Source organism: Chrysochloris asiatica, unplaced genomic scaffold (genome assembly GCF_000296735.1).
Source record: "Chrysochloris asiatica unplaced genomic scaffold, ChrAsi1.0 scaffold00006, whole genome shotgun sequence".
Lineage (NCBI taxonomy): Eukaryota > Metazoa > Chordata > Mammalia > Afrosoricida > Chrysochloridae > Chrysochloris > Chrysochloris asiatica.
The window spans coordinates 35,198,666-35,213,941 of NW_006408524.1; the positions used below are offsets into that span (position 1 = coordinate 35,198,666).

General features: G+C 36.7%; 1 protein-coding gene across 2 annotated transcripts in view; it reads right to left on the reverse strand.

Annotated features, from left to right (window-relative positions):
• HDAC9 (histone deacetylase 9) overlaps positions 1-15,276 on the reverse strand; it is a 717,483-nt gene that overhangs the window by 167,413 nt on the left and 534,794 nt on the right. For both annotated transcript variants that reach the window (XM_006832232.1, XM_006832231.1), the window contains one exon: positions 12,044-12,162. In XM_006832232.1, the coding sequence (XP_006832295.1) occupies positions 12,044-12,162 (119 nt within the window). The remainder of the gene's footprint in view (positions 1-12,043; positions 12,163-15,276) is intronic.

The following is a 15,276-nucleotide window of genomic DNA, read 5'->3' on the forward strand; positions in this document are numbered from 1 at the left end:
CAACCCTGCTATGAAAAACATCCTAAAGGAAGTTCTGCGGACTGAGAACCAATAAGAACACATAACAATTACAGAACGATGTACATGGCAGCATGTTTTATGAATTGTTGAATGTGAAACTGATGATATGCCCTATAAATTTTCACTCAATCCACAATAAAAACCTTTAAAAAAAAACAAAAAATCCTCAGTAATAAAGTCAATAATTTGATTCCTGGAGAATTAATACAAAATGGAAATCTAAGCTATAATTTTAGTATGGACTTTGGCTGGGATTTTGCTCAAAGAGTAAAATGGTATATTTTATTGAATGTAAATTGCCATACATTGTAAAATATACTATATTTCATTGTTATTAGATGCTACAGAGTCAGTTCTGTCTCATAGCGGTCTTATACACAACAGAATGAAACAGTGCCTGGTTCTGAGTCATCCATTGTTGCTGCCACTCTATCAGTCCATCTTGTTAGGGTCTTATTCTTTTTTGTTGACTCTCCACTTTACCAAGTATGGTGTTCTTCTCCAGGGATGATCCCTCCTGACAGCATGTCCAAAGGAAGAGAGGAAGAAGTCTTGCCATCCTTGCTTCTAAGGAGCATTCTGGTTTTATTTCTTTCAAGAGAGATTGTCCGTTTTTCTGGAAGCCCATTATACTTTCAATATTCTTCATCAACACCATAATTCAAGTGCACTGATTCTTCTACAATCTTCCTAATTCGCTATCCAAATTTCAGATGCATATGAGGGTACTGAAAAGACTATGACTCCAGTCAGATGCACCTTAGTTCTCAAAGTGGCATCTTTGCTCTTTACCACTTTAAAGAGGTCTTGTGCAGCAGATTTGCCTAATGAAATATGTTGTTTGCTTTCTTCACTGCTGCTTCCATGAGTGTTGATTATGGATCCAAGCAAAATGAAGTCTTTGACAACTTCAATCTTTTCTCCATTTATCATTATATTATTTATTGGTCCAGTGGTAAGGATTTTTCTTTTTTTTACATCGAGATGCAATCCATACTGACGTCTTGGAAATTCATCAATAATTATTTTAAATCCTCTTTACTTCCAACAAGCAAGATTTTATCATCTGCATATCACAGGTTGTTATAGAGTCTTCTTCCAATCCTGATGCTGCATTCTTCTTCAAATAACCCTGTTTTTCAGAATATTTGTTCAGGTTACAGATTCAATAAGTATGGTAAAAGAATACAACCATGGCACACATCTTTCCAAATTTTAAACCATTCAGTGTTCCTTTGTTCTGTTTGAACAACTGCCTCTTGGTCTACATACAGGTACACAATTAAGTGTTCTAGAATACCCATTCTTTTCAATGCTATCCATATTTTGTTATGATTAACATAGTTGAATGCTTTTGTATAGTCAATAAGCCCAAGTAAACATCTTCCTGATAATTTCTGCTTTTAGCTAAGATCCATCTGACATCAGCAATGATATCCACAACCTCTTCTGAATCTGGCTTGAATTTCTGGCAGCTCCCTGTTGATGTACTGCTGCAACCATTTTTGAGTTATCACCAGTAAAATTGCATGTGACAATAATGATACTGTTTGATGATTTCCCCATTTTCTTCAGTTGCCTTTATTTTTTAATGGACACAAATACTGATCTCTTCCCATTAGTTGATGAGGTCATTGTCTTCTGAATATCTTGGCATAGACAAGTAAGATCCTCCTGTTCTACATCAGTTTGTTGAAATATTTCAGTTTATATTCCATCAATTCCCAGAACCTAGTTTTTCCCCAAAATCTTCAGTGCAGTTTGGACTACTTCCATCAATATCATTGGTTCCTGATCATATGCTTTCTCTCGAAATGGCTGAACTATGACCAATTCTTTTTGGTACAGCAACTCTGTATTCCTTGCCTCGTTTTTTTGATGCTTCCTACATCATGCAATATTGCAAGTTGAGGACTGAATTTTTTCTACTGTTTTTTCAGTTTGAGAAATGTTGAGCAAGTTCTTCCCTTTTGGTTTTCTAACTCCACATCTTTGCACAGTTCTCTATAGTGCTTTACTGTTTTTTTTCAGCTGCTCTTTGAAATTTTCTATTTTGTTCTTTTATGGTCTAATTTCTTACAGTTGCTTTAGCATTTCTATGCTCAAGAGCAAGTTTCAGAGTCTCTCTGACATCATTTTGGTCTTTTCTTTCTTTCCTTCTTAAGGGTTTTTTGCTTTCTTCCTATATGATGTTCTTGATGTTATCCCAAAGTTCGTCTGGTCTCCAGTCACTGGTGTCTAACATATCAAATGTGTTCTTAAGTTGGTCTCTATATTCAAGGTCATATTTTGGTTCTCGTGAAGTTGTTTGAATTTTCTTCAGCTTCAGCCTGAACTTGTATATTTGTAATTGATGGTCCATTACATAGTCTGCCCCTTGGCTTGTTTAGGCTAAGGATTTAGCTTCTCCAGTATGTGATTCTTGTGTACTTCACCTGGTGAAGTCCATGTTGTTTGGAAAACATTTGCAATGAATAAGTTGTTGGTCTTGAAAAATTCTGTCTTGATCTCCAGCATCATTTATATCACGAAAGGTCATATTTTCCAACTACTGATCTTCCCTCTTTATTTCTAACTTTCACATTCTGATGACCAGTAATTATCAATGCATCTTTATTGCATGTTTGATCAATTTCAGGCTGAAGAAGTTTGTTGTTGTTGTTTTTGTTAAGTTCCATCCAGTCGGTTCTGACTAAGAGTGACCTTGCATAGGGTTTTTGAAGCTATAAATCTTCGCAGGAGCAACAACTTCATCTTTTCCCACTGATTAGCTGGGTTCAAACTGCCAACCTTGTTGTTCACAGTTCAGTGCTTATCCACTACAGCAGACATGCTCCCAAAGAAGTTGGAAGAATTCTTAAATTTCATCATCACTGTCTTTAATGGTTGGTGGGTAAATTTAAATAACTGTGGTTTTAGCTGGTCTTCCATGTAGGTATATGAATATTATCCTATCACAAACAGCCTTGTACTTCATCTTGAAATGCTCTTTTGACCATGAATGTGACATCATTCCTCCTTAATTTGACATTTCTGGCATAGTAAACTATATGATTTTCAGGTTCAAAATGACCAATACCAGCTCATTTCAGCTTACTAATGCCTAGGATATCAATCTTTATGCATTCCATTTCATTTTGGATGACTTCCAATTTTCCTAGATTCATACTTCATACTTTCCTTATTCTGATTATGAATAGATGTTTGTAGCTGTTTTTTCCCAATTTGAGTTGTGCCACATCAGCAAATCAAAGTCCCCAAATCATTAAAGTCAATTCTACTTTGAAGAGACAGCTCCTATTCTGAGTGTCTTCCAACCTGAGGGACTGATTTTCTGGCTCTCTACCTGGCAATATCCTTCTTATATTCATAAAGTTTTGGCGGCTACCCATTCAAAAGTGGTCTGCTTCTCTATTTTCCTAGTCTGTCTTAGTCTGGAAGCTCTGCTGAAATCTGTCCACCACTATTTCATATATTGTCAAAAAATCCAAGCAAAGTAAAACAAAAAATGCATCAATTCAAATTTTATCAACTGTCAGAGGCACCCCAATTTTAGGTATGTGAAAATATAAAAAAGCGTCCCTTCGCATCAGTGAAATACAATATCAGATTTACTATAAATTACAGCTGCCATTCTCCTTCAAGGCAAACTCTGCTTATGTATTTTCTTTGCATAGACAGTATTGGTCTGGCCATAGTTATGGTACAGTTATAGCAATTTTGGTCTTCAAAGTAAAGGAATAGTGATTCTAGCCTAAGGATTGCTTCATGACACCAAGAACTAACTACTGCAGATGGAAAATATTCTTCTACAACTTGATATCTGTGTTGTTATGTGATGTAAGGAAATGGGCAATTGAGAGAAAATGAAGGCAGGATAGCAGTAAAACACGGAACATTCATTCACTTGAATAAATCTTTCGGCTGACATTGAAATAAAATCATTCTCAAAACTAAGATTTGTTATTTTTTTCTATTTAATTAATTATGCTGCTTCTTTATGTTAGCTGTTAGAAATGCACAATTAAAATATGTAGCATAAATTCATAAGTATTCTACAAATTTGCTTCCCTCTGTCTTTGCCAGGGGCCCTATATTTGCTTACAGCTACAACAAAGAGAAGTATTGGAATGCTGTAATTTTGAGCCCAAGAGTAACTCTCAAGGTTCATGTGCAGAATGCTCCATCAAAAATAGGGAGCATTATCTGCAAACTGGTGCTCCCATATGATGGAAAGCTCTGATTTCTTTTTAACTTAGAGAATTTTGTACAAATAATTAATACATTGTGGGAAGTTTTTGTTTTAGTTTCATTTTTTTGCAGGAAAATTTTTAGAATAATAAAACTCTACTTATTATTTAGGGTATTATTTAGTAACTTTCCGAATATAGTAAAAATAGTGTTGAGTTGTAAGTATTTAGCTCTAAGTCTTTGGGGCTTTGTTGTTATTAAGTGTGGTCAAGTTGGTTCTGAATCATAGCTATCCTGTGTAAGGTTTCCAAGAAGAGGTTGGTGAATTTGAACAAATGACCTGTGGTTCTTTGATTAAGTCCTTTAATTTTTTCAATAATTTTCTCTAAAGTCAGAAATTTAAATTTTATCTATTTATCTACCTACCTAGATTTCTATCTATCTATCTGGAATCCTGGTGTGGTGCTATTGGATAAGTACTGCAGGATTGCAAGGTCAGTGATACAAACCCACCAGCCACTCCTTGGCATTCCTATCCAGGGTTGGTGTGAGTCAGACCAATTTGACAGCACTTAACACAACTATCTATCTATCTATCTATCTATCTATCTATCTATCTATCTATCTATTTCATCTATCCATTTATCTATCAAAGGGGTGAAGCTTGTAAAAATGACAAAAGAAGTTTCCATCATCCAAGTTCACATGCCCATGAATTCTATCCATGGATATCTAGAAGGTCTTTGAACCTGAGTTAAAAAACTACTAAGCTAGAAATATATACAATATCCATTCATCTACTGTCACTCCTGAACAGAAGATTTATAAAACTTCTGCAGATTGTAATATAGCTAAATAAATAAACAATATAGTTACATGGGTGTAAAGAATTTGTAGTCTGAGTGAGAGTAAGAGGGCTGATCTCTATTTACAAATGGGTCATCTGAACCTATTTTTGTCATTTAAAAGTTTCTTCCATTTATTTTCTAATTCCTATGTGTGTTTCAGAACGCTCAATGGCCAAATAGGGATCACTGGTAATTTCTTCTTCATCAGTATATAAATAGTGACACAAGCCATGCACACCTCAAAATATTAAGAAAAATTGCACAGCCACGATACAAGAGATATCTAGTCATAATTGTGAGGACTGAAGCGTAAAGGCAGATATTTTATAGCAATGAGGGGAGTGACTAACCTTTCAGTCTAGGAGCGGAGAGCCCTGGGACCATCAACGGAGAAGAGCGGAGAGCGGGACCCCACCCAGAGAGGCATTGACGTGAAGAGATGGAGTGCCTGAGGAGCTAAGACCCAGAGAGGGAAAGGGGCTGTGTGCTGAGGACAGTGGGGCGGGGGGTGGGGGATGCATGCAAGGTATACCCTTTCGCTGGGGGATGATGCATGGACGGGATGGTAACTAAGGCAATGAAACGATGTACGATAGAATGAATGTAAAACTAATGTTTCCCTGTGTAAAATATCACTCAATACACAAAAAACATTCATTTAAAAAATAAAAATAATAAAGCTTCATTTTCATTTAAAAGTGTTGAGTGTTGTGTCATTTAATCTCTCGGCTCCCACATTATACTTGTATTACAAAAGAGGGATATTCAGACATGAAAAAGTGAAATATAGGCATTTATTTTACTAAACTATTATAAAATTGAATGGATATAAATTTATCATTTGCTTAGAACCCTACATAACTTCCAAGGATCTCTGGCCCTCCTTTTTCCATTTTTCTTCAAAGAGAATAAAGTATCTTTGAACATACACTTACATTTGTGTTACATAACTATTTTCGATTCTAAATACCCAGATTATTTTGAACTTGTAGAATTGTTGAGAGAATATAAAAATTAAAACTCACAATGCTTGTTTTTGTTGTTGTGTGCTGTGGAGTCGGTTCCTACTCATAGCAACCCTGTACAGGGTTTCCAAAGCTGTAAATCTTTATGGGAGCAGAAAGCCCCATCTTTCTCCCACAGAACAGCAGGTAGTTTCGAACTGCTGACCTTGCGGTTCGCAGCCTGATTCGTAACCACTACGCTACGAGAGCTCCTTAACTTATAATGCTTAATCATTGATAAATATGTTAGTCACTGCTTATCTTACTTATCCCTTGTGATTCAGGTGTAATCATTATTTCCTTTCCATCCATCCACCCCCACGTTTTGACCAGTAACAGAACTAACTAGGTGAGGGACAGCATTGCTGAAATGTATGCATTCTTAAAAGTTAGTATTAAGTTGTTGTTAGGTATCATTGAGTTGGTACTGACTCATAACGACCCTATGCACAACAGAACAAAACACTGCCCACTCCTGGGCCAACCTCACAATGGTTACCACACTTGAGCCCTTTTATGCTGCCATTCTGCTAATCCATCTCATTGGGGGTCTTCCTCTTTTTCTCTGACCCTCCACCTTACCAAACATGATATCCTTCTCCAGCGACTGGAACTTCCTGACAATATGTCCAACGTATGAGAGACAAAGTATGGCCATCCTGGCCTCCAAGGGGCACTCTGGCTGTACTTCTTCCAACACAGATCTGTTGGTTCTTTTTTAGCAGCCCATAATACTTTCAATAGTCTCCTCCAACACCATAACTCAAATGCATCAATTCTTTTACAGTCTTCCTTCATCACTGTCCAACTTTCACATCCATATGAGGTTATTGAAAATACCATGGCTTGGGTTAGGTGCACCTTAGTCCTCAAGCTGACATCTTTGCTCTTCAACAATTTAAAAAGGTCTTATGCCGAAGATTTGCCTAATGCAATATGTCGGTTGATTTCTTGGCTGCTGCTTTCATGAGCATTGATAGTTGATCCAAGAAGAATGAAGTCCTTGACAACTTCAATCTTTTCTCCATTGATAAGAATGTTGTTTATTGGTCCAGTGATGAGGATTTTTGTTTTCTTTACTTTGAGATGCAATCCATACCAAAGGCTGTGCTCTTTGATCTTCATCAGTAAATATTTTAAGGTCTTCACTTTCAGCAAGCAAGGTTGTGTCATCTGCATATTGCAGGTTGTTAATGAGTCTTCCTCCAATCCTGATGCCATGTTTTGCTTCATATAACCCAGCTTCTCAGATTATTAGCTCAGCATACAGGTTGAATAAGTACGGTGAAAGAATACAACCCTGTTGCACACCTTTTTTAATTTTAAACCATTCACTGTTCCCATGTTCTGTTCGATCAACTGCCTCTTAGTCCAGGTACAGATTCCTCATAAGCACAATTAAGTGTTCAGGAATACTCATACTTCTCCATGTTGTCCATAGCTTTTCATGATCCACATAATCGAAAGCATTTTCACAGTCAATAAAGCTGGTATTCATTATGAAATACAAAAGTAAATGCTATCAGGTTCTTCATAGGATTTGACAATGCAGGGTAAATTATAGAGTCAGAATGTCAGGGATAAGAAGGAAAAAACTCAACCGAAATGTACATAGTTCTGACTTTATGTGTCTTCAACTTGACGCACACAAATAAAATGTGTAGATAGAGGATATATGCATCTCATTGGGGGTCTTCATCTTTTTCACTGACCCTCTATTTTACCAAGCAGGATACCCTTCTCTAGGAACTGGTCCCTCTAGACAATATGTCCAAAGTATATGAGATGAAATCTCATCATCTCCACTTCTAAGGAGCATTCTGAATGTATTTCTTCTAAGACAGATTTGTATGTTCTTCTGAGAATCCTTGTTGATTTCAATATTGTTCCTCAACACCATAATTCAAATGCATCAGTTCTCTGGCTATGATCTTCCTTATTCATTACCCATGCTTTTGAGTGATTGAAAATACCATGGTCAGGGGTGTTTCTAATTGGATTGTATCCTCAGGGCTTCTCAATAGTACACAAAGGTTTCACATGGGGTAGAGATGGTTTTTACTAGAATTAAGAAACTTTGTTGCTAAATATCATTGAATCTGACCCACTCATAATAGCCCTGTGTAGGGTTTTCAAGGAGTGACTATTGGGATTTAATCATCAACCTTGCATTTAGTAGTCCATTGCCTATCCTATAGTGCCATACCAGGACTCTAAGAAAGATAAAATGAGATATTTATTTCTGTATGCTCTTCCAACTCTAAATTTTAGATTTCATCCCATTTCTAGCCTCATTCTAGGACCTAACTGCCCCCCTACTAACTGATGGAGGATAAATTCTGACATAGAACAGTGAGAGCCCAATATTAAATGTCTAGCTAAAACTTGCAAACTAAAGCAATATAAATACATCTGCTATGTGGTTAGAAAGCAAACACAGAGACCAATAGCGAAACATTTGTTGATGACTAAGGTTTTTGTTGTTAAGTCCTGTCTAGTTGGTTTACACTCATAATGACCCTGTATATGGTTTCCAAGAAGCAGCTGGTGGGTTTGAACAGTCGACCTTGCTGTTAGCAGTCCAGCAGTGGTTATCCTACAGTGCCACACCAGGACTCTAATAACCATAGTCATTGTTGTTGTTAGGTGCCCTTGACTTGGTTCTGACTCATATCAACCCTGTGAATAGCAAAACAAAACACTGCCTGGTCCTATGCTATCCTCACAATTATTGTTATGATTGAGCCCCTTGATGCTGTCACTGTTTCTCATTTGGGGTCCTTCTGTTTTCCACTGAACCTCCATTTTACCAAGCATGAGTCTTTCTCCAGGGACTAGTCCCTCCTGACAACATGTTAGAAGTGTGAGAGATGAAGGCTCACCATCCTGGCTTCTACTATATAGTGATTCTGGCTGTACTGTATAGTGACCAGAAATTCTAACAGCATCTCTAGAAAATATGATGGCAAATGTACACTTATGTGAGATGATGTACAGACAGTTGGCCTGCTGTGATGCTCTGCTATCTTATCTTTAGTATTGTGATGATATCTATCAAAGACTGTATTTGTGTAAATGATGGTGTTGAGGGCCCATATGACCTCTCAAATGTTCATTTGAATTCTCTGTTTCCATGTTTTCATATAAATATTTTCTCTTTCTTAGGCAAAATACCATAAAAGTCTCATGCAATTCATCTAATTGCAAATTCAGGATAACACTCAGGTTTTTATTCAGTTATTTCTTTCATGTAGCAAAATAAACTAAAAATTTACTATGATACATATCAAGCTCTGAGATTCTCACACTTTACTGTATATATTCCTTTATTAAATCACAAATACTCAACAAAGAGTCAGTTATGAAATCACTTATACATACATATGAGGGGGCTTCAAAAGGCTCTTGGAAACATTGAGTTAGAAGATAATGGAATTTTCCCAACAACTTTTGAAGCCCTCTTGTATGTCAGTTTGTTCTATTTATAAAACAAGGCATCTGTTAAGGAAGACTGTGACTTCTAGAAGAGGAAAGACATCAATGTAGATACACAGATCAAGAGAAGATCCTGGATAGAGTGGGAGAAAAATATAGAACAAAATTAAAATTCATCAAAATGACCAGACTTACAGGAATTGCAAGGTCGGTGGTTCAAGCTCACCAGTCGCTCCTTGGAAATCCTGTATAGGGTCGCTATGGGTCGGATCCGACTCGACAACACTTAACAACAACTGGTTTGATAGAGATTAGAGGAACACTGGTTTGATAGAGATTAGAGGAACACTTGAGACGTTGGCCCTTAGACAACCTTCAAATCTTAAACAAAACTCAACCCCAGGGATCATCTTCCATCAAAAAACAAACAAACAAACAAAAAACCCAAAAGACAGGTTTAAAAGGAATTAACAACACTCATGAGTAAAGTGCTTCTTCGAATGATCAACCTTATGAGACTGAAAGGGTAGTTTTACTTAAACTCAAAGCTCAGAGGCAGAAGGGACAGGAGAGAAGGATAAAGAAGAAGCTAGGGAACAAGCATGGAGAATGATGTTACACAGAGATGGCCATCAATGTTACAAAACAAAATGTGTATAAATCGTTGAATGGAAAATTAATTTCCTCTGTAAGTTTTCACCTGAAGCATATACTTTTATTTTTAAAGAAGAGGTTTGATAAATTACACGCAAATTTATCCTAGGATAGATAGCAATGGAGAGCTTCCCCCAAATGGTTAGGAAAACTAAGCTGTAAGTCTTAGTTTGTAAGTGCATTCTATTAAAACGCTAAAGCTAATAAGACATGGAAATCACATGACTTAGGCCTCTGACCAAAGGAACCCGCACTACTTTTACTTTCTAGTCTATCTTCCAAGGCGGCATTTGGGATTTTAATTTGGCTTGGCAAGAAACAAACCAGCAAAGGAAGTAATTAGTCTGCCCCAGCTAGTTCTGAGAAATGGACTGCTTACTGTCTGCCCACTTGGCAAGGAGAAAGACATTACTTCCTCCTGAGGAGATTCCTGGATTTAATGGCAAAGAGCTTCTTTTTTTAGATTTCTGTCTTTGTTCTCCATTTGTTTGACATTACCTGAGTTTATCTTTATTTGAGGCGAATTTTTTTCTTTATCTAAATTATTCACCTATCTTGTGACAAATGAGGCCTACCTTCAGTGGAAAGACTGCCTGCCATTTAGATAGAATTCCACAAGGAAAAAAATAAGAGAATATGAAGACATTTGATATGAACAAACACCTCTCTATTCGGTTGTAACTAAATTGTGAATAATTGTGTTTTTTTTTTTTTTTTTTTTGGAGTTGCTTCTTTTATATGTTTTCAATAGACAACAAGGCACCAAGAACATTGTGTAAATAATAGATGTTAAAAATAGCTACTACCTAACAATGTTGCTGGAACAATTTGAGTGCAGAAAACTGTCTCACATGAGAAGCTAACTAAACACAAAGGTTGGCATGATGCTGTTTCTTTGGTTCTTTTGAAATTAATAAAACACACTTGCTCCAAACTCATCTCTCCCAATTAAAACTATTTGGTATTTTTTGTCTTCTTTGTTTTTCAACTCTTCCAAAGGCATACAATAGTGGATCATATTCTTTGTCTAATTTTACTTTTCTTCTTCTTCTTTTTTTTCTTTTATGGCTTTCCAGGGTTTCAAAGAAAGTATTCTGAAAGAAATCCTCTTTTCAGCCATATTCCATTAGGCTATGTTATTTAGATGTAATATCACAAAATTAATTTATTTAATTGGTGTCTAGTTGTGAATGCAAAGCAATAGGAACCAGTTCAGATCCTGAGTGTTACCTGGAGGTATGTACAGAGCTTCTGAGCAAGGAGAAAGTATTCTCTGGCATTCATACCTGTAGTAATATTATTGGAAAATAAGTATTTATACTTATGCATGGAGTCCCTGGGTGATACAAACAGCAAATGCACTTGGATGATAACTAAAAGGTTGGCGATTCAAGTCCATTCATAGAAGCCTCATAAGAAAGGCCTAGGAATCTACTTTCAAAATTCATTGAATGCCCTATGGCACACAGTTCTACTCTTCCACACATGAAGTCACGATGAGCTGCAATCAACTCATTGCAATTGGTTTTATAACCATGCACAAGAAAAAAAAAGTGATTGTCTATTCTTTTTACAAAAAGTCCAGTAGCTTTTCTGGATATATTACCTTTCAAGTCATTCAGCACGCTTTTAGCAGAAGCCCTATCATTTCTACCTTTAAATGGTAACATGGGACTCTAGGAAAACATAAAGAGTCTGTAATGTTATGTCAAGTCCACCAATGGACAAAAATTTTACTTCATTTTTCTAAAGGCCAATTGCACATCTGAAAACATTTTAAAAATCTCACCAAAGAGTACTTAGGTACATGTGAAAGGTGTTTTCTGTGTGAAAGACCTGAAAAATGGACAGTATCAAAGCATTTCATCAAGTCCAAAATTATATACTTACATTTTGCAGTCACTTTGTAACCCCCCAGAGGAGGGGCGTGGCCTTCTAATGCATCAAATCCAGCGGAAACCAGGACCATATCTGCATCAAACTCTTTGGCCACAGGCTTCACTACAGTCCTGCACCATAAGAAGGCAACCAGTTACACATGGGAATGGTGAACACTTTTCAGAATTGTTCAGTGCAAATGAACTTGGTACAATCTCAACAGCTTCCCAAGAATAAAGAAAAGGGGGAAAAGAAAACACAATTTGAACATATCAAAAGCTTATCATTTCCTTAATACAAAATCACTGGACATTTAGCATCTAAATTTAGTCTTTTTTTTTTTTCTTTTTCTTTTATACTCTTTTCTTTAAATGGAAAAAATGCTTTTCAGGTACATTCTAAAGTCCATCGTATTACACACACATCTGTGGCTGTTTTGTCCCATGCTCTATTAAAAAAAAAAAGGCTTCTTCCAAGGGAGTGACTAATGTTTTACAGAGGAAAGTTGAAGCTTTAGTGAAAACCTGGCTAGCTCCAGTTAGTGAGAACTTGGTGTAAATTTGAACTATAAATTTCTTTGGGGAAAAAGTTTTCTTTCCCAACTTTTTTAAAAAACATTTTTAAATATTTGTCGTGGTAGGGGGTGAGTCTTGCAAAGGAAAAACACGAAATTCCCTTAATAGACTCCAGACTATAATGTTGTGAGTCCAAGGTCAGACATACTGGGAACGTGGTTGCCTCATCCTTTAACAGCAACCCCTGCTGGCCCACTCAGACATTTCAGCACTTTCCTCTCCAACCTTCTTGCGGATCTTAGCCCCTTTCTCCTCAGCACTGGTTTAAAAACAGAATAAGTAATGGATGGCACTGGGCTTTATGAAATGAATCTTTTTAAATGTGGACTCTAAGGACAGAATGCCATCGTGAAGATTCAGTTCTGAAGACTACTTAATGAGATGAAGATATCTCACACTAGAGTGAAATTTTCAAAGTAGTATGACCTCCATTGTGTGTGTGTGCTTCAATTAGAAATAACTAAATAAAATGTTACAATTGTTATCCTTTTTGAGTATGTATTTATTTTAGTATTTTCATTGTTGTAGAAATATAAACAAATACGCCATTTCAACATGTTTCATGTGTAAAATTCCTTGACACCAGTGAGATCAGTCTTGTTATATAACTATCACCAATATTCATTACCGTAATTACCACCACCACACGCAGAAAGTCAATGCTTCCTCTTGAGATTATTGAGGTCTTCGCATTTCTATTTTTATGTTTCCCATATTTTATATAATACCACTTATTAATTTTATGATAAAATTTATATACCATTGCACGTCCTAACTATGAATGTGTCAAAGTTATGAACTGAAATCATTATTAATTTACATGTACGGACTAAAATATCAGGTTTAAGAAAGTTGTTTTTGCTGTTATTTTGTTGTAGTTTTAATACTTGGCTGTTGTTAAGTGCTGTGGAGTTGGTTCTGTCTCATAGATATACTGTGTAGGGTTTCTGAGGGGCAGTTGATGAGTTTGAACCACTGACCTTACAGTTCAAACAGACCTTGAGGACCACAAAGGTCAGACATTGTTGTTGTTAAGTACCATGGAATCAATTCCGACTCATAGTGACCCTGAACAGGGTTTCCGAGGCTGCAAATCTTAACGGGAGCAGAAAGCCTTATCTTTATTCTGCCGAGCAGCTGGTAGTTTTGAACTGCAGACCCTGAGGTTAGCAGCCCAATTCATAACCCCTACGCTACCAGAGCTCAAAGTATCAGATAGTAAATTAAACATTTATTTGAAATCTACCTGGACATAAGACTATATGAAATAATATTTCTAATAACTTAATTCAATCCTTCAAGCTCATAGGTATACATGTAAATGACTTCCAAGTTAGTCCTTCCAATAACTGGAAAGAAATAAATCTAACTTATCCCTATCAGTGAAACTAAATAACCTAGCATTCTTTACTGAAGAGCACTTTGTGCTCAACTGCTAACTGAAAGGTTGGTCATTTGAGCTCATCAGCTATTCCATGAAAGAAGTATCTGTCAGTCAGCTTCCATAAAGACTGCATCTCTGGAAATACTAAAAGGCAATATGGCCTATAATGCTGCTGAGTCCGAATCGATTCCATAGAACATAACAACAACCTGTACAATTTCAGTTTGCTTTTCCCCGCCCCCAATAATATAAGAATTGCTAGTAAGGCTACATTGTCATTGCTGTTAAGTGCCATTGAGTTGGTTCTGACTCATAGTGACACTGTATAGGGTTTCTGAGGAGCAGCTGGTGGTTTTCAACCACTGATTCTGCAGTTAGCTGTCTAATGCTTATTTACAGTACTACAGCAGGACCCCAAAACCTACAATTTCAGAATAAATCTCTTAAATTCTATTCTTTGCGATATTACTAATTCTTACATTGAAATTTTCATAAAAGTGTTGCATACAATTAATTCTCTATTTTTCTTTTAAGCAAAATACTTATGTGATGTACATTGCTGGAATACAATATATTGAGACAGGTTCTCTCAAGCAAATAAGTCTGTTTTATCTATTTAATTTACTTAATCTTGTGAATACCCTTAGAGAATAAAAAATTGTTGTTGCTGAGTGCCATCGAGTCGGTTCAAACAAACAATTGTTGTTTTTATTAGGTGCCATCGAGTCGGTACCGACCCATAGTGACCTTGTGCACAGCAGAAGGAAACACTGCCTGATCCTGGGCCAACCTCACTACTGTTGCCACGCTTGCTTCTGTTGATGCTGCCACTTGGCCAATCCATCTCATTGGGGTGGAGGGGGGCTTCCTCTTTTTCTCTGACCCTCCACCTTACCAAACATGATATCCTTCTCCAGCGACTGCTCCTGACAATATGTCCAAAGTATGAGAGACGAAGTTTGGCCATCTTGGCCTCTAAGGAGCACTCTGGCTGAACTTCTTCCAAAATGGATCTATTGGTTCTTTTGGCAGTCCATGGCACTTTCAATATTCTTCTCCAACACCACAACTCAAAGGCATCTATTTTTCAAGGGTCTTCCTAAGTCACTGTCCAGCTTTCACATGCATATGAGGTTATTGAAAATACCATGGTTTAGGTTAGGCACACCTTAGTCTTCAAGCTGACAGCTTTGCTCTTGAACACTTTAAAAAGGTCTTGTGCTGAAGATTTGCATAATGTAACACGTTGTTTGATTTCTTTAGTGCTGCTTCAGTGAGTGTTGATA